The 26,777-nt window shown below is 46.0% G+C and overlaps 1 protein-coding gene across 3 annotated transcripts; it reads left to right on the top strand.

Moving 5' to 3' along the window:
• The first annotated feature begins 6,247 nt into the window (after positions 1-6,247).
• YPEL1 (yippee like 1) lies at positions 6,248-26,534 on the top strand. Of its 3 annotated transcripts, XR_013223621.1 has the most exons (7): positions 6,282-6,409; positions 6,484-6,647; positions 12,287-12,565; positions 13,996-14,039; positions 17,615-17,723; positions 17,923-17,993; positions 23,489-26,534. XR_013223621.1 is itself a non-coding variant. In XM_077293420.1 (6 exons), exons 3-6 carry the CDS (start codon positions 12,449-12,451, stop codon positions 23,576-23,578), a joined length of 360 nt encoding a protein of 119 aa, XP_077149535.1. In that variant the 5' UTR covers positions 6,248-6,374; positions 6,484-6,647; positions 12,287-12,448; the 3' UTR covers positions 23,579-26,534. The 3 variants fall into 3 exon arrangements, 2 of the variants coding, with proteins under 2 accessions (XP_077149535.1, XP_077149534.1); XM_077293420.1 differs by lacking the exon at positions 17,923-17,993 and having other exon boundaries at positions 6,248-6,374; XM_077293419.1 differs by lacking the exon at positions 17,923-17,993 and having other exon boundaries at positions 6,288-6,409.
• Positions 26,535-26,777: the final 243 nt, after the last annotated feature.

The following is a 26,777-nucleotide window of genomic DNA, read 5'->3' as shown; positions in this document are numbered from 1 at the left end:
TATTTATATGTTTTGCTATGTGCCGAAATTGTATACTGGTCATGATTTTGTTGCTATTCAGTATATACCAGTGTCCTGATATTTTTGATATATGTTATTTAAGTTGATTCTGATAAATGTTATATTGTCTTAATTAATTTGGATGGCCACTTTGTCCTTATTTCGCATTTAATTGTTATATATGTATATCGGCACACCTGTGTTTCATCATTGAATGCCGCTTATATGGAGTGTATATCTTTGAGGGCACATATTACCTTTTCCAAGATGGCCGCGGCTCTATTTCCGGTTATGCGCGATATGCGCTCTGTTACCTCTCTGCCGTTTCCTGCCGTCTCCCCGCATTTGGTCACATGGGCCCATGTGAACCAGTGCGGTGGGCGGCTGAATGGCGAATTGGTTTCCGGTCTCGCGGCGCATAAAAGGATGGGGTTTATGACTGCTGACATGCCTCTCCTGAGGAAGGAACATCCGAAACGCGCGTAGGGAGGTGGGGGACGCCGCATCTCACATCCGGTCTATATTGTCATCAGGTATGCTGTTGGTCCGCTGTGCCTCTGCCCGCTGCTATTTGTCTATTCTCTCACTGTTAGGTTGATTTGTGTATATATATGGATGAGCAGTGGAATCTTTTGGGCTTTTATGGACTAGCATACATTCATTTGTAGGATGTGGGTTGCTGGATCCCCCTTATATGTGCAATTTGAGGGTTGGTTTTTTACCCCTCGTCATTTTTAGCCTTGTTTTGTAAATGGTTGTACTTTAATAAAGTTTATATTTCTATTTAATCTGGACTAGTACACTTTTTTTGTTGTGGTTTATATTACGATCAACATTGCGTGCAGCAGCCACCACAGCCTCCCAGACACTGTTCCGACTCCGAGAGGGGTACTGTTTTCCCTCCCTGTAGATCTCACATTTTATGACGGACCACAGGTTCTCTATGGGGTTCAGATCAGGTGAACAAGGGGGCCATGTCATTATTTGTTCTTCTTTGAGACGTTTACTGGCCAGCCACGCTGTGGAGTAGTTGGAGGCATGTGATGGAGCATTGTCCTTCATGAAAATCATGTTTTTTCTTGAACGATACCGACTTCTTCCTGTACCATACAGACTTCTTCCTGTACCACTGCTTGAAGAAGTGGTCCAGAAACTGGCAGTAGGTCTGGGAGTTGAGCTTCACTCCATCCTCAACCCGAAAAGGTCCCACAAGTTCATCTTTGATGATACCAGCCTATACCAGTACCCCACCTCCACCTTGCTGGCGTCTTGAGTCGGAGTGGAGCTCTCTGCCCTTCACTGATCCAGCCTCTGGCCCATCCATCTGGCCCATCGAGAGTCTCTCTCATTTCATCAGTCCATACAACCTTTGAAAAGTCAGTCTTAAGATATTTCTTGGCCCAGTTTTGACATTTTATCTTATGTTTCTTGTTCAAAGGTGGTTGTTTTTCAGTCTTCCTTACCTTGGCCATGTCCCTGAGTATCGCACACCTTGTGCTTTTGGTTACTCCAGTAATGTTGCAGCTCTGAAATATGGCAAAACTGGTGGCAAATGGCATCTTGGCAGCTTCACGCTTGATTTTCCTCAATTCATGGCCAGTTATTTTGCTCCTTTTTTGCCCAACACGCTTCTTGCGACCCTGTTGGCTATTTGCCATGAAACGCTTGATTGTTCGGTGATCACGCTTCAAGAGTTTGGCAATTTCAAGGCTGCTGCATCCCTCTGCAAGACATCTCACAATTTTGGACTGTTCAGAGCCCGTCAAATCTCTCTTCTGACCCATGTTGCCAAAGGAAAGAAAGTTGCCTAATAATTAAGCACACCTTATATAGGGTTTTGATGTCATTAGACAACACCCCTCCTCATTACAGAGATGCATCATCTGATTTCCTTAATTGGTAGTTGGCTCTCAAGCCTGAACAGCTTGGAGTAGGACAACATGTATAAAAAGTATCATGTGATCAAAATGCAACTTGCCTAATAATTCTGCACACAGTGTATATTAGTCTACGTTCACATTAGCATTCGGCGCCGCAGCGTCGGGCGCCGCAGCATGCGTCATGTGCCCCTATATTTAACATGGAGGCGCATGGACATGCGTTGTGCTGCGTTTTGCGACGCATGGCCGCAAGCGTTGGGCGCAGAGAACGCAACAAGTTGCATTTTTTTTGCGTCCAACTTTCGGCAAAAAAGGACGCATGCGTTGCAAAACGCAGCGTTTTAGCGTGCGTTTTGTTGCATTTTTGTTTGCGTTGTGTCGCCGACGCAGCGGCGCACAACGCAAATGTGAACGTAGCCTTAGAGATCCTCTTTCTCCTCCTCTTTGGTCGGTTTGAGGCTATGTGCACACGTTGCGGATCGGTGTACGGAATTTTTCCACACTGTTTTTGCAAAATCTGCAGGTAAACCGCACTGCGGATTACCCACGGATTTACCGCAATTTTTGTGCGGATTCCACCTGCGGTTTTACACCTGTGGATTCCTATTGAGGAGCAGGTGTAAACCGCTGTGGAATCCAAAGAATTGACATGCTGCAAAAAAAAAACAACAAAAAAACACTGCTGTGTTTCCGCGCGGCTTTTCCGCAGAATGTGCACTGCGGATTTGGTTTTCCATAGGTTTATATGGTACTGTACAACGCATGGAAAACAGCGTCAAATCCGCAACGTGTGCACATAGCCTAATGTTTATTTATATGCATTAATGCAAACCCTAAAGAAGACAAAACAGTAAAATTGCAGGTTGTGAGGCACCAAAATGCCGGTGGATGGGGGGTGGGAATACTTTTGCACGCTACTGTATTTGTTATCAGAGAAGTCTGCTTCTTTCTCATCCTGGACTGATTTTTCATCATCCGTTCACGGATAAAACCTGCCCATAAGTGAACACAGACTTTGCCATTACTGAGATCAGAGATGGCAGTTAGTGATCACGAGGTTCTATGGAGCACTGTAGAGGTGTGCACACATTCAGGATTTGAGGGAGAAAAATATGATGTGTTAGCAGGAAAAACACTGCATGAAATATGCACGGTTTCCGGGTGTCCTACCTTAGGCTGGGTTCACACTGCGTTAACAGCAGCCCGTTCAACACATACGTTACCGGGCAGCTGTTAACGCAAGTGCCGACTTGTCACATCGCTAGCGCAGATAGAGCATCTGCTAGCTCTATCTGCGCTAACAGTGACGGACCCGGAAACGCTGCAGCCCGTGTCCCAGGGTCCGCCACTCAATGACGGCACATGGCTAGCGCACGCCCATTGTGGGCGGGCGCTAGTGATGTGCCCGACATAGAACTTAATGGCGGCGTTAACGGACTACGTTACACCGCGTTATGCCACGGTGTTAACGTAGTCCGTCTAACGGACGCCACAGACGCAGTGAACCCAGCCTTAGTAATAGGAAAATCTGTCTTCAATGAATACAGATTTTATCCATGAATTGAGTCCAGGAGAAAGAAGCAGATTTCTTTGATAGGCCATGTTCACACGTTCAGTATTTAACCTCAGTATTTATAAGCCAAAACCAGGAGTGGGAGATAAATACAGAAGTGGTGCAGATGTTTCTAATAAACTTTTCTTCCAATTGTTCCACTCCTGGTTTTGGCTTACAAACACTGAGGTAAAAAAACTGGCGAAATATGAATGTGTGAACGTGGCCATAAGATATAGGACAAAGTTGCGTCTGCTAATTTGTTAATGATGGTCATGGTCACTCTTTAACTACGGTATGTAGATGGCACCCCGACCATGTAATTGAATGGATGGGTTGCCCAACAAAGCCCCCCACTCCAGGGGGTTGCCATAGCAGCTGGGGACTACCAAACAAAATGTCATTTTTGCAAATTTTGTTGTAAAAACGAGAAATTGCAGGTCAAATTTTGACCCTTATAACTTCCTAACAAAAAAAATTATGTTTCCAAAATTGTGCTGATGCAAAGTAGACATGTGGGAAATGTTATTTATTAACTATTTTGTGTGATATGACTCCCTGATTTAAAGGCATAAAAACAAAACGTTTGAAAATTGCTACGTTTTCACCAAATTTCCATTTTTTTTCACAAATAAAAACACAATTCATAGCGAACAAATGTTACCACTAACATGAAGTACAATATGTCACGAGAAAACAATGTCAGAATCACCGGGATCCGTTGAAGCGTTCTAGAGTTATCTACTATATAATTGTCTAAGGGTCACTTCCGTCTGTCTGTCCTTCTGTCTGTCGCGGTTATTCGTTCGCTGATTGGTCTCGGCAGCTGCCTGTCATGGCTGCCGCGACCAATCAGTGACGCGCACAGTCCGGAAGAAAATGGCCGCTCCTTACTCCCCGCACTCACCGCCCGCATACACCCCTCCGCTCAGCGCTCACACAGGGTTAATGGCAGCGGTAACGGACCGCGTTATGCCGCGGTGTAATGCAGGCCGTTACCGCTGCTATTAACCCTGTGTGACCAACTTTTTACTATTCATGCTGCCTATGCGGCATGAATAGTAAAACGAATGTTAAAAATAATTGAAAAAAAAAATAAAAAATCGTTACTCACCGTCCGTGGGCCCCTCGGATCCAGAACCGGCCTTTCCCGCTTGCGAGGCTCCGGTGACTGCTCTATGCTGCGATCTCGCGAGACCGCAGCATGCAGTCACCGGAGCGTTGCAAGCGGGAAAGGCCGGTTCTGGATCCGGAGGCTCCGGAAGGTGAGTATATAACTATTTTTTATTTGATTTCTTTTTTTAACAGGAATATGATGCCCACATTGCTATATACTACGTGGGCTGGGCTATATACTACGTGGCCTGCGCAATATACGTGAGCTGCGCAATATACTACGTGGGCTGCGCAATATACTACGTGGGCTGCGCAATATACTACGTGGGCTGCGCAATATACTACGTGGCCTGCGGAATATACTACGTGGCCTGCGGAATATACTACGTGGACTGCGGAATATACTACGTGGACTGCGGAATATACTACGTGGCCTGCGGAATATACTACGTGGCCTGCGCAATATACTACGTGGCCTGCGCAATATACTACGTGGCCTGCGCAATATACTACGTGGCCTGCGCAATATACTACGTGGACTGCGCAATATACAACGTGGGCTGCGCAATATACAGCGTGGGCTGCGCAATGTACTGCGTGGGCTGCGCAATGTACTGCGTGGGCTGCGCAATGTACTGCGTGGGCTGCGCAATGTACTGCGTGGGCTGCGCAATGTACTACGTGGGCTGCGCAATGTACTACGTGGGCTGCGCAATGTACTACGTGGGCTGCGCAATGTACTGCGTGGGCTGCGCAATGTACTGCGTGGGCTGCGCAATGTACTGCGTGGGCTGCGCAATGTACTACGTGGGCTGCACAATGTACTACGTGGGCTGTGCTATACACTACGCATACATATTCTAGAATACCCGATGCGTTAGAATCGGGCCACCACCTAGTTACCTCATAAAGGGACAGTGGTCAGAATTGTAAAACATGGCCCGGTTAGGAAGTTGAAAACAGGCTTCGGGGTGAAGGGGTTAACCCCAGAAATGGCACCAATGAAGACTCCAGCTCGCCTTGAAGACAACAAGCCCTCCCCTGCCCTCAGAGAAAACCTATGGCCGCCCTCACAAATCCGGACACTGAGGAGACCTGGTTATGCTCATACAAGACGGGGGAATTGCGGGTTTCTTCATCATTTCTCTCGGATTTTCCCCCATTTACCGGTTTATTATAGTGTGAAATGAACGGAGACATCTAAGACTAGAACGCGTCAGCAGGAAATAAAAGCGGAAAAAACAAAGGCTCCAACACGAAGACTACCGCGGCAGGAAGCGGTGAATCCCCGGCGCGGTGTCCGGCCAGGCTCCGCATTATTCCCGGCCATGCCACGTGCCGGCGCCCTACATAGGTACACAATAGTCGCATTGCGCCCATGATTCTCATGCAGTTCGCATGCGACTTTCACTTCCCATGCACAGTGGCCGCGGCCCGGCCAACCATGGGTTAACGTTACCGCAGCCGCCGTGCTTCCGTCACCCTCCTCTTGTTTATCCCCCTTGGCGCGTCCCCGAAGCTCCTCCCCATCGCCGCGTGCTGCCCGGGCCCGCGCCTGTTGTTAAGAACCCAAACAACAGTCCCAGACTCCCTCCCCCAGCGCGTGATTGGATAAAAGACGAAGTTGTCATAATTTATAACCAATCCTAGACTTTCCTCTAAGAAGCAGCTGCTGTCACTGGAGGTTACGCCCCCTGAGCTAGTCTCCTCCCCAACCGCAACCAAAACATCCTTTGTCTCGAAGCAGTCTCCGCTCTCCATTGGTCAATGCTCACGAGACCTGCGATCTTATTGGCTGTGACGCACAAGGATTCCTGCAATTATTGGTTAGCTCGGTTTCACAGCTCTGGCCTTCTGAATGGTTGGTGCTTGAGTTGGTGACGGTAAAATGTATCCATTTACTGATTGGCTCTTAACAACTGTGTTTTTACGTAGGCTCCCCCCCTTCGCTCTAAACCGCCGTTGATCGGTTTCCAGTCAGTAACCAAACAAAAGCGGCGGGAGGAGGTGGCGGCGGCGGCGGGTGAGAAGGCCGCCCGGAGAATGAGCAACGTACGAACCGGTGAAGCTGTAAGAGAAGAGGGAGCAAGAAGCAACGAGTAAGGAGGGGGCGGAGGGGAAATGTGGGGGACGTGGGACCATTGTGTCTGAGGGGAGCGACATGACACCTCTGGCGGGGGCACCAAGATGGAGACTGGGGTGCAGAAGTCCGAGGATTGGGGCTGTGATTGGGCTGTGTCCAGCAGGAGCAGGGGTCACACAGGAGGATCTGTGCTCAGGGGCAGCGGACACTGAAACTTGTCAGCGCCCCCTCTAGACAGGGCCAAGATCTGCATGTCTGGGGTAAACACGGAGCAGTCACTTCACATCTTGACTGTAGGTGATCTCTAATGTGGTCACATGACACGTGTGTAGGTGATCCCCTCCGTGATGCGATCACATGACGTGTGTAGGTGATCCCCTCCGTGATGCGATCACATGACACGTGTGTAGGTGATCCCCTCCGTGATGCGATCACATGACACGTGTGTAGGTGATCTTCTCCGTGATGAGGTCACATGACACGTGTGTAGGTGATCCCCTCCGTGATGCGATCACATGACACGTGTGTAGGTGATCCCCTCCGTGATGCGATCACATGACACGTGTGTAGGTGATCCCCTCCGTGATGCGATCACATGACACGTGTGTAGGTGATCCCCTCCGTGATGCGATCACATGACACGTGTGTAGGTGATCTTCTCCGTGATGAGGTCACATGACACGTGTGTAGGTGATCCCCTCCGTGATGCGATCACATGACACGTGTGTAGGTGATCCCCTCCGTGATGCGATCACATGACACGTGTGTAGGTGATCCCCTCCGTGATGCGATCACATGACACGTGTGTAGGTGATCCCCTCCGTGATGCGATCACATGACACGTGTGTAGGTGATCCCCTCCGTGATGCGATCACATGACACGTGTGTAGGTGATCCCCTCCGTGATGCGATCACATGACACGTGTGTAGGTGATCCCCTCCGTGATGCGATCACATGACACGTGTGTAGGTGATCCCCTCCGTGATGCGATCACATGACACGTGTGTAGGTGATCCCCTCCGTGATGCGATCACATGACACGTGTGTAGGTGATCCCCTCCGTGATGCGATCACATGACACGTGTGTAGGTGATCCCCTCCGTGATGCGATCACATGACACGTGTGTAGGTGATCCCCTCCGTGATGCGATCACATGACACGTGTGTAGGTGATCCCCTCCGTGATGCGATCACATGACACGTGTGTAGGTGATCCCCTCCGTGATGCGATCACATGACACGTGTGTAGGTGATCCCCTCCGTGATGCGATCACATGACACGTGTGTAGGTGATCCCCTCCGTGATGCGATCACATGACACGTGTGTAGGTGATCTCCTCCGTGATGCGGTCCCATGACACGTGTGTAGGTGATCTCCTCCGTGATGCGGTCCCATGACACGTGTGTAGGTGATCTCCTCCGTGATGCGGTCCCATGACACGTGTGTAGGTGATCTCTGTGATGCGGTCACATGACACGTGTGTAGGTGATCTCCTCTGATGCGGTCACATGACACGTGTGTAGGTGATCTTTGTGATGCGGTCACATGACACGTGTGTAGGTGATCTCCTCTGTGATGCGGTCACATGACACGTGTGTAGGTGATCTCCTCTGTGATGCGGTCACATGTGACACGTGTGTAGGTGATCTCCTCTGTGATGCGGTCACATGACACGTGTGTAGGTGATCTCTGTGATGCGGTCACATGACACGTGTGTAGGTGATCTCTGTGCTGGGCCTGGTTACATGATCATCTGCTGCCATAATATTTAGTCTTTATTGTGTCCATATAGTAAATATTAGTTGTTTCTTCTCTGTGTTGTGGTGACTTGGAGCCAGACACTAGGCAGCTGATAATAAGGATCTCTGTGTCCTGTAGGTTGTTGCTGGGGATAATTGTCACCCCTAGTGATACAGAAGTGTTGCTAATGATATGTTATTTACATACCTGTTAACAATCTAACAAGCTCCTCACTCATCTTCAGTGATGCAGCAATGCTTAGTGTTTGCTGCGCTTTATTTTGATTGTTTAGACTTTGTCTGTAGGATGTTGTGGTTTTCTTTGTTGTTGTTATGTTTTGTTTGTATTTTTTCTATTGGTTTTGGGCAAGCAAGTATCAGGTGCGTTGTCTTTCCCTGCACAAAGAATCATTTGCCTGCCGTGCGTGTGTGTGTGTGTGAAAATGGGCAAAGTGGTCGTGTTAACCCATAAACCGTGCCAACTGGCGCTAGGGTAGATCCAGCGCAGTGTATGTACAGTATAACAAAGGCTGCTGCCTGGCGTAGTGGGCACCCCGTGTGTCTGCTCTCTCTGCCTCCTCTCCCTGCTCCTGTTCTTTGTGTGTTTGCTATATCGGGGCTGTATGGATGACAAGCGTACGCGTCTTATCGAGTAATTGCCCCCGAGCTGTCATAAAGACTTGCCTCACTGGCTGAACGCTTTCTATTTATAGGCAGCAGCCATCAGAGAGTTTCTGACTCCCAGTCTCCTTGTAGACCTCATGCCTGGGTTACTGAGCTCAGGAAAACAAAGATCTCAGTGGACTTGGTTCCTGAAATCCATGCAAATGATTGTCCTGTGTGGCTGTTTTCAGGAAGCTTCTTTGTGTTGGCACCTTGCATTTGTGTGTCGTCCCTGTCCACAGCCGGCGTAATCCTGCAGCGCTTTGTGCCTGTGTAACTCATGGAAATAGACCAGATCCATTTAAGCCTCTGTCACATCCAATGGACTTTGTACAATCTCCACAACCGTTTCTACGACACCAGTCTTTGCGTTGGAAATATTGTTGCATTATTTGTCTCTAAAAATGGCAACACAGATTATTATTATAATAAATAATAATGTTTATTTCTATAGTGCCAACATATTCCGCAACGCTTTCCATTTTGTACAGACAATAAAGACATTACAGAAAAACACGTAAAATCAACAGATGCCAAAATGAGTGAGAGCCCTGCACACAAGCTTACAATCTGTGAAATGACCTTTATTCATATATGTAAGGATCCAGATCTGAAAGGCCAAGAATCCTTTGTTCTTGTGGTTTCCTCCAGTTTCGGGTTCTTGCTGAGTGCTCGGCCATGTGCCTTTCTTCTTTGTTTGAAGCGAAGGCTATAACCAAATTATGATCACGTCATTTCATGACGTCCCAGCAGATACATTACCAGACTGGCCTTGCTGGTCGCTGATCTGTGTGTATAGTTTATGTATATACACTGGTGTCATCTGTAAATAAGGACAGATGTGGTGGGGGCTGGGACCTACACTGGCTTCACATAGACATTAGCTGAATTTTGGGGATAGATCATGGTGAGACTATGTTATGGGTTGCCAGCGGTTAGAATGTCGCTACTTGTAGATTCGCAGCTCCAGTAAACAGTGATCGCGACGGAGTGTCACTTGTAAGGCGGACTCGACTGCACGCGCGTCACATCAGGGGTGTAGTTGGGGTGTTTCTGACGCCCCATCTCCTTGTGCACATGCTTTGTATACATAGGCAGGTGTTTGGGCTGAGGCATTGTGTGGTTTATTTGCATTGCTGGTTTATTTTCTGGCTACCTGGGATCAGTGGGGCTACTGGGCATATTGTAATACAAAATGTGAGTGCACAAAAGGCACTTCTCGTAGCTTTTCGTTTGTAAATGCTGGTTTTTGCACAGCCATTGCAGCTGGTTTGGGGCCCCTGTGAAGCGGAGGAGGGGGCATATCAGTCAAAGCTTATCTCCATTCCCTATGGCCTGTGTGAACCTGCATAACCCCTAAGTCTCCTGCCCATGTCTCCACTGTAAAATCGGCACACAAGCCGGAGGGGAATGGCCATGGGAAGGCATAAACTTGGCTACTATTCACATTATAGATCCCCTCCCCGAACTAGGACTGCTGTGTAGCCCCAATCACAGGGGAAATATCCCCGCAATAACATTACACAAAAAAGTTCTGCATTTAATATGATTTCTGCCATCTCTATTCTATTTTGAGGCATTTTTTTCCCTCCTGGCTTCTGTAAAGTTGGTTGATGAGGGGTTAAATTGCATGTTCACCTCTAAACATACACCAGTAACATAAATGTCAAGTATGTTTCTATGCAAATCTTGCATTACAGATCATAGATTACACCCCATGCCAAAGTTCAGAGTTGCATTCACAATTCTGCAGGCCTCAGAGCTGAAATCTCCCAGCATTCCATATATACAGGGTGGGCCATGTATATGGATACACCTAAATAAAATGGGAATGATTGCTGATATCAACTTCCTGTTTGTGGCCCATTAGTATATGGGAGGGGGAAAACTTTTCAAGATGGGTGGTGACCATGGCGGCCATTTTGAAGTACCGTAGTCCATTTTGGGTCCAACTTTATTTTCAATGGGAAGATTGTGACACATCAAACTTATTGAGAATTTCACAAGAAAAACAATGGTGTGCTTGGTTTGGAAAAAATAAAGTTGATATCACCAACCATTCCCATGTTATTTAGGTGCATCCATATAAATGGCCCACCCTGTATATATTTATTCTGAATAAGCATGACCTGTAAGGAATGCTGGGAGATTTCAGCTCTGAAGCCTGCAGAATTGTCATATATCTGAACCTATACATGGCATTGAGAGATGAACGGTTTCAGCAGGAAATCCGTGGTTTGGCTTCTTGGTATACATTCATCAGATCTGGCTGCTGGTAAGTCACGTACGGTCAGGTGGGATATGTTGGCACCTTATAGATAAGAGTATTCCGGGGGCTTTATGTATTGCGGTGGCAGTTTTCTTCAGAATACGGTAGTTCCCCGAAGAATCGGTTTTGCTGCACATTTAAGTCCCACGTGCTGCTTTGTATTTCCACTTTTAATGCGATTACTGAGAGCTTTACAGAACTCTACACCAATCGTACCCTGCTAGGAAAGTATAATGTGAGCATTCAGACTGGGAGTAGGAGAAAATGGTGACTTTTTGCCAATCCTAGATTACTTCGGCTTCTTACAATATCCTTTTTTGCGTTTGTTACATAATGTTGAGAAGTGTTGGACATGTCAGCTGGCTTCTTGTAGCGCAGACTGTACCCGGTGGCCGGCTGTAGCCCCCTCTCTGCAGCGGCAGGAATATGGATGCTATATTTGCCTTTCTATTCTTAGACACCACACACGGATTTGGTTTGCTGCGCTTGCAAGTTGTTTGTTTAGGTTTCTGCCTGCTGAATACGTTACGGCAGACAGAAGTAAAGCCTATTTCCATGCAGAGTATCTGCTGCACCGAATGACATTGACCACTGTGGACTCGTAATTAAAGGCGTAGTCTCAAGTTTGGGAGTTATATTTTATTTTTTGCTTATTTATATTCTATTATTATTATTTAAACCCATGCAGACACGGGGAGATAGCAGATCATAGCATTTGGCTGGTCTTTGTCACTCCCATAAGAGTGAATGGTGTGACTACTTTTTCATTCACAAGCTCGGGTTTTGGGATTAGTGGGGGTCTAGGCAATCTGGAAGGGGATAACATAACCCCCATACTTGAGGATGCCCGCTTGGCATCTGCTGGATTCTATGTGTTACTAGTTTATATGGGGAGATCATGTAGTCATAGATTGGAAAAAAGACTGATCTGTTCTCCGTGATATTGCTGCTGTCTTCTTACATGTCTGCTTTTTCTCCACAGCTTGACTTTCTCCTTTGGCATCGGTGTGGGAAGTGCCACACACTCCCCAAACCAACAACGGCTTTTGCTTGCATTTTCCAGTGTTTCTTTTGTCAGAAAGTGCAGCAAAGTTGTAATTCTTCCAGTGCCAGCCCCGAGCTGAGTGAGGAACCCCAGACCGACATGGTGAAAATGACTAAGTCCAAAACTTTCCAGGCTTATTTGCCAAACTGTCACAGAACCTACAGCTGTATTCACTGTAGAGCACATTTAGCCAATCATGATGAGTTGATATCCAAGGTAAGCGATCATTCTCTTCTTATCACCTTACTGTTTCACTGTATATGTCGCAAAGCACATCAGAAGAAACCCTAATCGGGGTTAGGAGGCCGCAGTGGCACGCGGCGGTGATGAGTGATGTGCTTACTTACCCTTGTCCTGCGTCATCTGCTGGCAGGATGCTACCGACAAGCAGCTTATGGTCGCCTGCCGCATCTAGTAGCTGTCTTCATTGCTCTCTGACAGTAGAAACACACCAATCATCACCGCTACCTGGCCATTCAATCCATGTTAATACTTCTTATGGGATTTAAAAAGAGAAATGGGATGAAGCATAAATTGTGTTTAATATGGGCATTACTTACCTATTCAGTCCCCTGCTGGTCCAACACCACTGCTGCTTTAGTCCTGCAAAGATGTGTCCATTATGCACATGACCGCTGCATGGAATCGCTGGCCTCGCAGCAAAAAAAAATGCAGTTTCAGCTCACGCTTCTAAGGCAAAATCCACAGTCTGAGCCAGGTGGTGCACGGATGAAGCAGACAGCCGGTCACAAAAAAAGTATGTAGGAAAGATGTCTCCAGCACGCCTCCCAAGATTCAATAAATAATTGTCATTTATTAGATTAATTAAAAACCCATGGATGAGGGTTTGAAGCACATAAGTCTACACATGTGTATTTTTTTACACTTTTGTTCCTTTGATTTTTAATCCATCTAATGGCAATTATTTTTTTTTATTGAACCTTGGGAAGAGTGCTGGACACATCTTTTCTACCATCACTGGCCCCAGTAGTCATTTAGTAGTTATTTTTTATGTCAATGTCCTTGACATCCCTCATATGCTGTTGTTCCTGTCTGTGTTGACCGGCTGCAGTGGTGATATCACATCGACAGTGCTGCAGCCAATCACTGACCCAGGAAGGGTACTTAAAGCTCACTTTGTTATTCTACATGTTTCTAAGCCTGTAGGTTAAAATTGCCTAAATGGGGGCATCTCTCTCCATTGAAGGGCTTTTTTCACAATGGGTAACTGATAAATGTCTGATCCTTGGGTGGTGGGGGAGTGACTGCTAAAATGGGGGTCAGGGCCCCCTATAGTTCCTTATTGTGGCGTTGGAGGGTAACTGTGGTTGTGTGCCCCCTGCTGCTCCATTCAGTGTCTATGAACATTATTAATCCCTTTCTATTCCTGGCAAGGTTCTTGTTTGCTGTCCCTTTTCTACATGTTGTTGGACATCTTTGCTCCATTAGGACAGTGCCTTTTATGTTACATTACTATATAGCCGAGGATATGGTCATAAATAGGCATAAGGAAGTGTCTGCCCTCCAATGCCGTTCTTCTTGTCTGTTTTGCACAAATCATTGGTAGAAAGACATATTGCTAGATGTATTTGTGTCTATTCTGGAGTAATCACCCTCTTTTGTGTATTTTTTTTTTTTCCCTGCAGTCATTTCAGGGAAGTCAAGGGCGAGCCTACCTCTTTAACTCTGTGTGAGTATTTCCTTACTCTAGCTTTGCTTTCTAAAAACGTTCACCCTACTCTTTACTGGTCAGATACATTGCAGGAAAAACAAGTTTAGTCCTGCCCGTATTTAACTTGAAGCTTGTGAATTTTTCCCTTGTTTTGCTTATGTTTTTATATTTTCAGGGACAGAAAAAAATCTGACGTGCCTTTTTATTCTATTTTTCTGTACTATTTTGTGAGCGACCTTCCTATATCATGTACACACAAATAAACTCCATGTGCATCAATTATTAATGTAGTTGTCCACTACTGGACAACCCCATATTTGAACCCCTTTAAAAGCAACCTGTCACCAGGTTATCACAATGTAAGTATGGCCAGCACCTTTAAGACCACTTTTACAGCGTTCTAGTATGCTGTATGTATGTCCACAATCCGCTACGAAAGGCACAAAAAGAGCTATTATTATATTCCGACAACGGGGTCCAGTCTGATGGGCGTCTCTGGTCTTGATCCGGCGCCTCCTCTTACAATCACCGTCCTCTTTCTGTGGATGACTCATTCTATGTCATCCACAGTGTCCTCCATTGCGCTCGTGCGCAGGCGCACATCTCTGCCCTGCCGAGGGCAGAGCAAAGTACTGCAAACCGGAAATTTTCTGCAAGAAATCCGCATTTTTTTTTTTGCGTTTTTTTCGCGTTTTTTTTTAGCATTCTGCAAGCGTAATTAGCTTGCAGAATGCTAAAGTTTTCCAAGCTATCTGTAGCATCGCTTGGAAAACTGACTGACAGGTTGGTCACACTTGTCAAACATAGTGTTTGACAAGTGTGACCAACTTTTTACTATAGATGCAGCTTATGCAGCATCTATAGTAAAAGATAGAATGTTAAAAATAATTAAAAAAATTAAAAAAATGCTTATACTCACCCAGACGATCTCCTCAGCGGCGTCCGTTCCTCTTCCTATAGCTGGTGTGTGCGCGCAGGACCTTCCATGACATCGCGGTCATGTGAGCGGTCACGTGAGTGGTCACATGACCGCTCACGACCAATCACAAGACCGTGATGTCATCGGCAGGTCCTTCACCGCACAGCAGCTATAGGAACCGAAGCGGCAGCATGCAGCGGAGAGGCGGGAACACTGCGGGGGCCATCAGAGGGTGAGTATAGGACTATTTTTTATTTTAATTCTTTTATTTTTGGCCAATTATATGGTGCCCAGTCCGTGGAGGAGAGTCTCCTCTCCTCCACCCTGGGTACCAACCGCACATAATCTGCTTACTTCCCGCATGGTGGGCACAGCCCCGTGCGGGAAGTAAGCAGATCAATGGACTCCTAGGTGTGCGGAATCCCCGCAATTCCGCATTTTTAATGAACATGTTGCTTTTTTTTCCGCGATGCGATTTTTTTTGCGGAAAAAATCGCAACATTTGCACAAAAAAATGCGGAATACACTGTAAATAATAGGAGGCATATGTTAGCGTTTTTTTCGCGTTTTTATCGCGGTTTTATAGCGGAAAAAAATGCAAAAAAACCGCAAAAAATCCTGACGTGTGCACATACCCTAAGAGAGGTTGCGGGGTGGGGGGGTTCCTCCACTTTTATAATTTAGTCCTCTAAAGCAAATCCATATCAGGTGTGACCACCCTTTTCCTTCAAAACAGCATTAAAGCACTAATTCTACATACATTTGCACACAGTTTTTGAAGGAACTTGGCAGGGAGGTTGATCCAAGGATCTTAGAAAGTTAATGACAGATATTTTGTGGCTTTAGGATGTGCAAATCCTTCTATTCTTCACGTAATACCAGACCAACTTGATGGTGTTGACATCAGGGCTCTATGGAGTCCGTATCAAGACTTCTAGACCTGTTGGTTCTCCTTTACCCTAAAGATTGTTCTTAATAACATTGGCTGTATGTTTGGAGTCATTGACAAAGAATTTGGAGGCAATCGGTACAATCCGACACCTGCCTGATGGTTTTGCATGATGGATAAGTATTTCCATTGAGGTCCCCACTAATCCTGATGAAATCCCCTACTCCATTTTCTGAAATGATTCCCCAAACTTGCAAGAAGCCTCCACCATCCTTCACTGTTCAGACGTTCTCCAGACCTTCGGTGAACAAACTTCCGTTAAATTGCCGAAACCTACAACAACTAAACTATGAGCATGTGCACCTAGAAGTGATGTTTTGATGGTCAGAGGGCAAAGGGTGGTCACTCCAAATATTGATGTGATTTAGAATTCTCTTTTGCTCATTATCATTACATTTTGACAATTAACACGTCTATATCTGTAAGAATCCTTGCTTTGTATCTTTTGTTCCCTCAACTGCCTAAAACTTTTTGCACATTACTATACATAAAGTTTTAGACACTTTGTACATTTTGGGTGGACAGAGCACTTGGTAAATATAGCTGCCTCCCACCATGCATCACAGACTGAATTCGGATCACACCTAGGCCCGGGCTATTTTGGTCGGGAGTGCAAAGCTTTTCTCCGTCAGGTCATTTCCTTATTTATAATCTTGCGAGTAGCAGTCCAAACTGCTTGCTATAAATAGAGGGCGTGAGAAAGAAAGGTCGGCATCAGAGTCTGGTCCGTCCTGCCATGGAGCACCTGGCGGTGACCGCATCTGCTCGGAGTGTTTGTAGGTTCTACAAGCAGGAAATTCTAGAGGATTTGTCACCCGCTTGTTCGGTGTGTCTTACACAGTCAGATTAGGAAAGCATCTGAAATGCTTGCCAAGATTTGCTGCTTTGGAATCTGACTAAGCTCTACCCCTGTGTCCTTATGTAGACAGAAGTGGCCTGCAAGTATTAACCCCTTTATGCTTCAATCTAAACATCCCTCGTACACGAAGGTCCATTTTACATACATACTTGGTGCTTGTATCTCTATACAACACACGAATGAACAAGCAATTCCTCCTGGAGGCAGCCACGGCCATGCATTGCTTACTCATCACAGCATCTGAAACTCTCCCCTATGAGTACTGCTGCTATTAGTGCATGTCACCCATCATCGGAAATCAAGGTCACCCAGAAAATAAGACTTCAAGTAGAAATACATCTTACACTCTGATTTCTATGCCTTCAGGGTTTTTTTGTTTTTGTTTTTTTTAATTTCCTTTAAAGTGGAGTTCAGACAAACATTCCCGTAACTGCAATTGCGAATAACATATTATTTTTTACATACAGAAAAAAGGAAAAACCATGGAAAAAATTAAATAAAAATTGCATTTTAAAAATGATATACCCGTTTGGTATCCGATTATGTCTGCCATGAAAAATGGCCTAATGGTGTTTTTATATTGAATATTTGTCAGCATGGAAGTAGCAGCCTGGTGTTAATCCTAATAGTTGTCTGGCACAGTTTTTCGTGTAAATTTGCACCCCATACATGTGAATGGGGTTTCTACAACCCCCAATGTCATGCAGCTAAATTTCTGACCAAATTTCCAGCTGCACTGCAGAAAAAATGTGCTATGGAGATATGTGGCATGTCACTTATTTTGGTCAGAGACGTTGATTATTTAATGTTTGTTTTTTAATTTGTTTTGATCTTGTGACTGACAATTACCTGCTTTTGGCTTGCAGGGTAAATGTCGGCTGTGGCCCAGCAGAAGAGCGGGTCCTTCTAACCGGGTTGCATGCAGTGGCTGATATATACTGTGAGAACTGTAAAACCACACTCGGCTGGAAATATGTAAGTTATTAAAACAGAGCTCTGGGCATAAAACAGTTTCTGATTGTTCCAGTTTCAGGAAAATATTTTCATAAAGTACGTCTTCATAGCGACTTGTATAAGTGTTAACAAAGTTGTAGAAATAAACAAATGTCAAGGACATTACAAGGAAGAATTCTGTTTTTGCTGACACTGCTTTTCATGTACTATGTTTTTCTAGCTGGAAACAGTCGTTTTCTAGGGCCGTCCCAGGAAAGTCCAGATGTACTCGTAAATTACTCACTTTCTCAGGCAGGAAAACTTTCAATCAGGGTTATACCGCTGTTCTTGCATACATTTTCATAGTGGGCACACCAGCTTCATCGGGTCTAAGATCTATTTAATAATGTATTGGGAAATCTATTGTCTGATCCACTTTAATTCCTTCCTCTAGTAACGTAAGCACAAAAGGAGTCAGTCTTGTTGCTAAATGAGAGACTGTTACAACCATAGAAAGACTTATGCCAGTCCTAATTGTTTCTGTTAAAGGGACCATGTCACCCAGTTTTTGCTATGTAATCTGAAAGCATCATAATGTAGGGACTGAGACCCTGATTCCAGCGATGTGTCACTTACTGAGCTGATTGTTGTATTTGTGAAAAAAATTCCTGTTTCTCTAGTCACTTTCCATGACAGTCACCTTGGAGGATGTCTCCCCGCCCTAATGGGGGACAGGAACACAGAGGTTAAATAACACTCCCCTTCCTGCGAACTCCAGTGTTTTTCCTGTCCCCCAGTGGGGCATGAAGAGGTCCTTCAGGTGCTGTCGTGGCCGGTGAGCGGAGCACCTGGATTTGCTTACCACCGGGCAGCCGAGGTCGGGCGGTGATCCTCTCCTCCTCCTCTATGGGCTGCGCTCCGTCTTCACCTTTGCGGTGTACTCGGGCCATTCTTCCCGACCCTCCCGCGCTCTGTCAGGGGCAAAGCGGGGCGGTGACGTGCTGCCGGGGTCCTCGCTGAGCTCTCCGGCGTCCTCCCTCTCCAGCATCTGTGTAGAGTTCCGGGTTCGCGCGGCCGAATGTGACATCATTGTACTTCCGGTTCGCGGCCTGGGCTCTGCACTGGAACGCGCGCTGTGCCTGGCGTTCCACGAGGTCGGCGGCCACCGGGGGAATCGCCGACCGGATAGGGTTATTCAAGCCTCCCTAGGGACCAAAGGGGGAGGAGCACACAATATCGCTGGGAACCTCGGTACCTATATATCCTGGTCTGGGCCTCCAGGTAAGCGCTGTCCCCCTGTCTCTCTGTGACTGTATACAGCTGACCATGGATGGCGACAAACCCTCTGCTTCATCTGCAGATCCCAGCGTTCACCCTCCTGCCGTGAGTAGCTGGGCTGGTCCCTTTACTGTTCTGACATGTTTGAAGGGTTACTTAGTATACCTCTCTCTCTTTTAGGGAGAAAAGGTCTCTGCCCCCCAAAATAAACCTAGCTGCAAGTGTGGTGTTTGTGGCTCCTGGCTACCCTCCGCCTATAAGAAGACCCTATGTCAACCCTGTACGGATGACATTATACGTGCTGAACAGCCCTCCCTCCTGGACAGCATAAAAAGCCTGATTAAACAGGAGGTACAATCCTCCATGGCGGCCTTCTCCCAACCTCAAGTATCGCATCCTCCCCCCCCCCCCCCCCTAAAAAGAGGAAGATGGCCCCAGTTAATACTGATACTGACTCGGGTGAGGTCCATTCTTCTGAGTCAGGAGATGATTGGAAGAACGAGGGCTCCACATCCACCCCTAAAGCAGATGGGAAAAAATACTACTTTTCCTCAGAAGATATGGATGAGCTAGTCTCCATAGTAAGGAGCACCATGGGGGTTGAGGAAGTAGCGGAAAAACATTCCGTACAGGATGTAATGTTTGGGGGTCTGAGGCCCAAGCCTGAAAAAGGGTTCCCTATACACGAAAATGTTCAAAATCTCATTCTACAAGAGTGGGCTTCCCCGGAGAAGGGCCTTAGTGTCCCTGCAGATTTTAAAAAACGGTTTCCCTTGGAGGGTAATAATTCTATTTGGGAGGTTCCCAAAGTGGACGTTCAGGTCTCTAAAGTCACCAAAAAAACATCCCTCCCATTTGAGGACTCTTCTCAATTAAAAGATCCAATGGATCGAAAGATTGAGTCACCTAAAGAAATCATGGGAGTCCTCTACGAATCTTCTTAAGGCAAATATTGCTTCTACTTGCGTCGCCAGGGCCCTGGTTCTCTGGCTTCGCAAATTAGAGGTTCATCTCTCCCAGGGTACTTCCAGAGAGGAAATCCTGGATTCCCTTCCCCTTCTACAAAAGGCTTCGGAATTCTTAGCAGATGCTTCAGGAGAGTCCGTTCGTGTGGCTGCACGGTCCCTAGTCCTCTCAAATTCAGCCAGGAGAGCTCTTTGGCTGAAATCTTGGGGAGGCGATATTACCTCTAAGACGAAACTCTGCGCCATCCCCTTTCAGGGTCGCCATGTGTTTGGGCCAATACTGGATGATATCCTGGATAAGGCTTCTGATAGGAAGAAATCGCTTCCTGAACAAAAAGTTACAAGAAAGCGGTTTTTTCGTGAGGAAGTTCCTCAGGTTCGCAATCTCCCACAACCGCAAGATCTCTCACTACCAATTCAACGTCCTTCCCTTCGGAGTATCCTCGGCCCCCAAGAGTATTCTCAAAAATCCTGAGAGAAACAGTTATCTTCCTCCGTCATCAGGGAATCTGCCTGGTCCCTTACCTAGAAGATCTTATTATGGCTCCTTCAACATATCAGCTGAATCAGGACGTATTAAAAACTCTGGATATTCTCGAGTCCCTGGGCTGGATCCTGAATCTCCTAAAGTCGGACCTACAGCCTTCCACGAGGAAGAAATTCCTGGGGATTCTCCTGGATTCAGAAAAAAGGATGTGCTTCCTTCCCGAAGATTGTCAGCGTGACCTTTGCCAAAGAATCTCAAGATTCAAGCAACAAAGATCCCCAACCCTGAGGGAATCCATGTCTATTGTAGGGTCCCTAACTTCGTGCATTCAAGCAGTATCCTGGGCCCAGGCACACACTCGGACCCTCCAGACTCACGTTCTCCTACATTCTTGGAGGTATCAGAACACCCTGTCTAGGAGAATCCCTCTTCCCAGACATGTGAAGTCAGCCCTGTCGTGGTGACTAAAATGCCGAAACCTTCTGCGAGGGGTAAGCTGGGATCAGCTCCCTCTGAAAGTGCTCCACACAGATGCCAGCCGAAGAGGTTGGGGTGCCGTGGTGGATCAAACATATTTTCAGGGCCTATGGCCCACAGACATAAGTTCCAGATCCTCCAATCTGAGGGAACTAAAGGCAGTAGAGGAAGCGCTGCTAGCTGCCTCACCTCTAATCCAAGGCCATCATATTCGTGTCTACTCCCACAACGTGACGACTGTGGCTTATCTTCATCACCAGGGGGGCACAAAGTATACCAGTCTGAAACTAGTGGCAGCTCGGATATTTCTCTGGGCGGAGAAACCCCTCTTTTCAATCTCCGCGGTTCATCTGAAGGGTTCAGACAACACCAAAGCGGACTTCCTCAGCAGGAAAGACATACATCCTGGAGAATGGTGCCTGAATCAGGAGGTTTTCCTATCATTAACCTCGAGATGGGGAACCCCGGAGGTCGACTTGTTTGCGAATTCTCAAAACTCAAAGTCAGAAATATATTTCTCCCTCAGCCCCGTGCAGGGTGCTCTGGGAATGGATGCTCTCATTCATCCATGGACCTTCAACTTGGCTTACGCCTTTCCGCCAATTCCAATGTTGTCAAAGACACTGGAGAAAATCCGGTCAGACAGTCACAACAATCCTGATTGCCCCATTGTGGCCAGGACGGAGCTGGTACAGCACCTTGACCTCAAAGATCCGATCTCCTCTTCCAAGGTCCCCTCCTTTATCCGGATCTCAAAAAATTGAATCTAGCTGCCTGGCTACTGAAACCAACATTCTAAAAGCCAGAGGTCTCTCCGATAGGGTTATCCAAACTCTCCAAAAGAGTAGGAAACCGGTGACTAATGCCATCTATAGCAAAGTGTGGAAGAAATTCTCTTCCTGGTGTCTTCCCAGTGTCCCGGATCCCTTCCACCCCAACATCTCTCAAATGTTAGACTTCCTCCAGAAGGGTTTAGATCTTGGGCTCTCCCCGAGTACTCTGAAAGTTCAGGTATCGGCCCTCAGTTCCTTTTTTGACCAGGATCTAGCTGGCCACCGCTGGATCAAGCGATTCATAACTTCAGCTAGTAGACTACGTCCTAGTCTCCCTAGTCGGATCCCTCCTTGGGATCTAAATTTAGTACTCAATAGTTTAACTCAACCACCCTTTGAGCCCTTGGTTTCCCTACCCCTTAAAATCCTAACACTTAAAACGGTGTTCCTAGTCGCTATTACCACAGCTAGGCGCGTAGGAGAATTGCAGGCCTTGTCAATTCAAGAACCCTTTGTATCCATAAATTCTGACAGCATAATCCTACGACTAGACCCTGCCTTTATGCCCAAGGTCGTTTCAGATTTTCATAGGGGTCAGGGTGTGGTTTTGCCCTCATTTTGTCCAAACCCTTCCAACGAGAAGGAGGAAAACTTCCATACCCTGCATCTCCGCAGGGTAGTTCTCCATTACCTGGAGCAGTCCAAATCTTGGAGGGTCGACCAGAATCTTTTTATCCAATTCTCAGGGCAAAATAAAGGGAAGAAGGCGGCTAAAAGCACGATTGCAAGCTGGATAAAACAAGCCATCTGCCTTGCGTATTCGGCCAAAGTTCTCCCTTCGCCGATCTCTCTGAAGGCCCATTCTGCCCGGTCGGTTTCCACGTCATGGGCAGCAAGAGGAAACGCCTCATCAGAACAGATATACAGAGCCGCCACATGGTCTTCTGTTCATACCTTCACCAGACATTACAGGCTGAATTTCGACAGGGATCTGACCTTCGGCAGACTTGTTCTACAGGCTGTGGTCCCTCCCTAAAGAAATTAACGTTGCTATATCTCCAAGGTGACTATCGTGGAAGGTGACTAGAGAAAATAGAATTAGACTTACCGGTAATTCGGTTTCTAGGAACCTTCCACGACAGCACTAATTTCCCTCCCTATCTGATATCTCTGGATGATTCCTGCACTTTAGTGGTAACTATTTACCCTACTATGGCCAGAAAAAAACACTGGAGTTAGCAGGAAGGGGAGGGTTATTTAACCTCTTTGTGTTCCTGTCCCCCATTAGGGCGGGGAGACATCTTCCAAAGTGACTGTCGTGGAAGGTTCCTAGAAACTGAATTACCGGTAAGTCTAATTCTATTTTTTTTCTCCTGCAGATCTAGTAGTGCTCTGAATGTTGAGCTCTGTGTAACCCCGCCCACACAACTGATTGGTAGCTTTCTGTCAATTTACACAGAAAGTTACCAATCAGTGCTGGGGGCGGGGTTACACAGAGGAGAAGGACTACATGGCACGAGACACCTAGTCCTATAGTGATATTGTCTTGCTGATTAAACTACTGATTTTATTGAAGCTGTAACAAGCAGACCATTAAGTGATACATCGCTGGAATCGGGGTCTCTTCTTCTACATCATACTGCTCTCAGATTAAATAGCAAAAACGTGCAGACAGATTTCCTTTAACATTTCCTGCCCATGTGCCCCTCGCCAAAAAGTAAGGCGCACTGATTTCAGGAATGCAGAGGCTAGGAAGGGATATACAATTTGGGTTAACGTTGCGTTATGGCTTTTCGTATAGTAATTACATTTCCTTGTTTCCCACAGGAACATGCCTTTGAAAGCAGTCAGAAATATAAGGAAGGAAAGTTTATCATTGAACTGGCTCACATGATAAAAGACAATGGTTGGGAGTGAGTCCTGTCCTCTGCCCTCTGATCAGGTTGCGTCACGTTGAAACCTTTATTACAGGAAGAACTGAACTGTGGATTTTGATGAAGAGCAACCGATTAAAATATTGAACTTTTCGATGAAAAATAAGTAACCTCATGGATTGGTAGAGTAGTAGCGTATGGACACGTTGTGGCTGGACTTGAATATCCACATGAAGGTTCCTTCTCCCTTTTCCTATCCTCCTCCCCCTGTGTACACGTATTCTTGTGTGTGATCAGCTGTTATCTGTTGCTGCTGTAGCACACTGGAATAGATCCTCCCCATCCTCCAACTTGTAAACATACGTGTCCTTGAGACTTCACTCGCCCGTGTTGGCTTGCAGTTCTGTTTTTGTGCATGCCTAAATTCTCTGTTTTATCCCCCACTACACAACTCCAGCATCCCAATTCCAAAGCTGAAGGAACGAGTGTGCATCGGACAAGAATCCACAAGGAAAAACAACTCACAACCTTACAAGACTTATGTCATGGAACTTGCAGACCTGGGACAGAAGACACCGTGAAGTGCAAGATGGTGTTTTCAAAGCCTTCAAGACGTCACTCTGTGCTGCTGTTAGGGTCCTCTTCCAATGATGTTCCTTTTTGGTTTACACATGTTTAGACAAATCCCAAGGATGGGGAAAGGTTCTTGTGGTGAAGGAGAAAACCAACTAATATTGTGAGAATATTTCCTGCCCTTAAGATTATTTGCTCCAGACTAATGTTTCAGAAACCCCGTGCAGAGAAAAAAAATGACGGAGTGGTGGAACAGTGGCTGCAGACCTCCTGCGGGAGCAAGGTGGTCTGCAGCCAGGTATTGTGTAGCTGGTGCTGCAGACATCAGACCTGTGTTATGGCTGGTTCCATAAACCATTAATTTAATGCACTGGATAACGAGGGCATTTGATGTTAGGCATGCTCCTGCTTTTTTTGCACATTCACAATGTAGGGAATCTTTCTGGTGTAAAGGCCCCTCTTGTTTGTATAGTATATTCCCCATTTTGTGTAGGTAAGGTATTTAAGCCTTGGGGTGTGGGTGGTTTGCTGGTTAAATCTCTCCCAAAATATTTTGCATTTTTATCAAATGATGAACCTGAGCAACATAAGTAAATGTTACCTTCCATGTTACATTGCACAGTGCAGCTGCTGCGGAGGGAAGAAGGAAATTGTGAACAGACTGAGCCTAACCTTCCGCCATTGCCCTGTGCGCGGTATGGGTCCCAAGGGGCTGCTTTTCTTATGATAACAATTGTAAAGTACCCGTACATTTTATTACTTTTTTTTCCTGCCTTTTTACAGGCCTCAATGAGATGAGACATAGACATCTGCTCTTAATGTATTTGCTCTGCGCTTTTGTGGTTGATGTGGGCTTTGCATTACCATTGCTTATTTGTTGTTTTTTTTTTTGTTTTTTGCCCCTTTTTAAATACATGAAATTTAATATTCTATCTTCTGCACATAACCTATTGGAAAGGTAGTAATGTATTCATGAGCCTTCTACAAGCTAGGGGTTTACAACAAGGAAAACAGTTTTTGACTTTTGCAGGACCATTTTATTTTTCTATAAAACACTACCACTACTGTTGGCACTTTGAATCGAATGATACTATTGAAATCCATGCAATAGCAATGCTACGATCCCCTGTCCTGCGAAGACATATTCTATGTACTGCTAACACTAGTAACTGACGCAATGCTGCTGCTTGATGCATTCTGTAGAGCTAGGCTGACCTGCACTTTATGCTTCACGTCACTATCCGCTCGTGCTTTCATCAAAGTTCTAGAAGGTAGATTACTGCTACAATCTATAGCTAGGAAACCCCTTATGTGCAGTGCAACCTTTACATACAGATAGTCACTCATGGCTCTCTGTGTATCAGATCTTCGAGTGGTTGGAAATTTACCATTTTGGCAATCTCCAACATTAAAGGGGTTTTCAAAACAGGTGCCTGCATTAAATGGGTTCTCCACAACTGGGTAATCTCTGCTTCATCACTTCAGACCTTCTTTTGAAATAAAATAAAAGATGTTATACCCAGGGCTGTGGAGTCTGAGTCGGAGCCCATTTTGGTGTAGTCGGTGTCATGGAAATTGGGGAGTCAGAGGTTTGGCTTACCGACTCCACAGCCCTGTTAGGGCTGTGGAGTCGGAGTTGGAGCCCATTTTAGTGGAGTCGGTGTCATGGAAATTGAGGATACTGAGTCGGAGGTTTGGCTTAGCGACTCCACAGCCCTGGTTATACCCACCTCCAGCGGTGCCACCAGTCCCGGTGGGCCACGTGACATTGGCCGCAGCAGCTGATCCACCAGAAGGATGTCTGCTCTGAAAAAATGGGTAAAGTCTGCAGTGGCCACGTGACCCATGGGAATGGCGGCGCCAACATCGCTGGAATGGCGCCATTTCTGTAGGTGAATATAGGTATATACTGGTTTTATTTTAAATAAGGCCCTGAAGTGATTAAACTAGGGTTGTCCAACATGGAAAACCCCTTCTAAAGTTAAAAAGAACATGTTATATATATGTATATGTATCCAGCTAAAGGTTTAATTTATAGGCCTAACTTATGCTATATTCATATGTAGAGTTAAGGAGGCAGCAGAAACCCAAAAGAAGTCATTAAAAAAATCTACTACACTGTTGCCTCTGCACCTGAATACACTCAAAGGCTGTGCATTCACATGGTCGTGTTTCACGGTCTGTGCGGACCCCAATTTCTAGACCATTTGCAGATCTCCTGACCCAAACTCAACAGCCTCATAGGCATATATGAAGCTGTTAATGGGGTCCGCTGCTCTGGAAATCGCTGTCTGTACACAGATCATGAAACCCTGATATGTAAATGCAGCCTAACCTACAGTTAGGTCCATATATATTTGGACAGAGACAACATTTTTCTAGTTTTGGTTATAGACATTACCACAGTGAATTTTAAACAAAACAATTCAGATGCAGTTGAAGTTCAGACTTTCAGCTTTCATTTGAGGGTATCTACATTAAAATCGGATGAAGGGTTTAGGAGTTTCAGCTCCTTAACATGTGCCACCCTGTTTTTAAAAGGACCAAAAGTAATTGGACAGATTCAATAATTTTAAATAAAATGTTCATTTTTAGTGCTTGGTTGAAAACCCTTGGCTGGCAATGACTGCCTGAAGTCTTGAACTCATGGACATCACCAGACGCTGTGT

The sequence above is a fragment of the Ranitomeya variabilis genome, chromosome 1, assembly GCF_051348905.1.
Source record: "Ranitomeya variabilis isolate aRanVar5 chromosome 1, aRanVar5.hap1, whole genome shotgun sequence".
Taxonomy (NCBI): domain Eukaryota; kingdom Metazoa; phylum Chordata; class Amphibia; order Anura; family Dendrobatidae; genus Ranitomeya; species Ranitomeya variabilis.
Note: the sequence above shows the minus strand (reverse complement) of the source record. Positions and strands in the feature narration are given on the sequence as shown.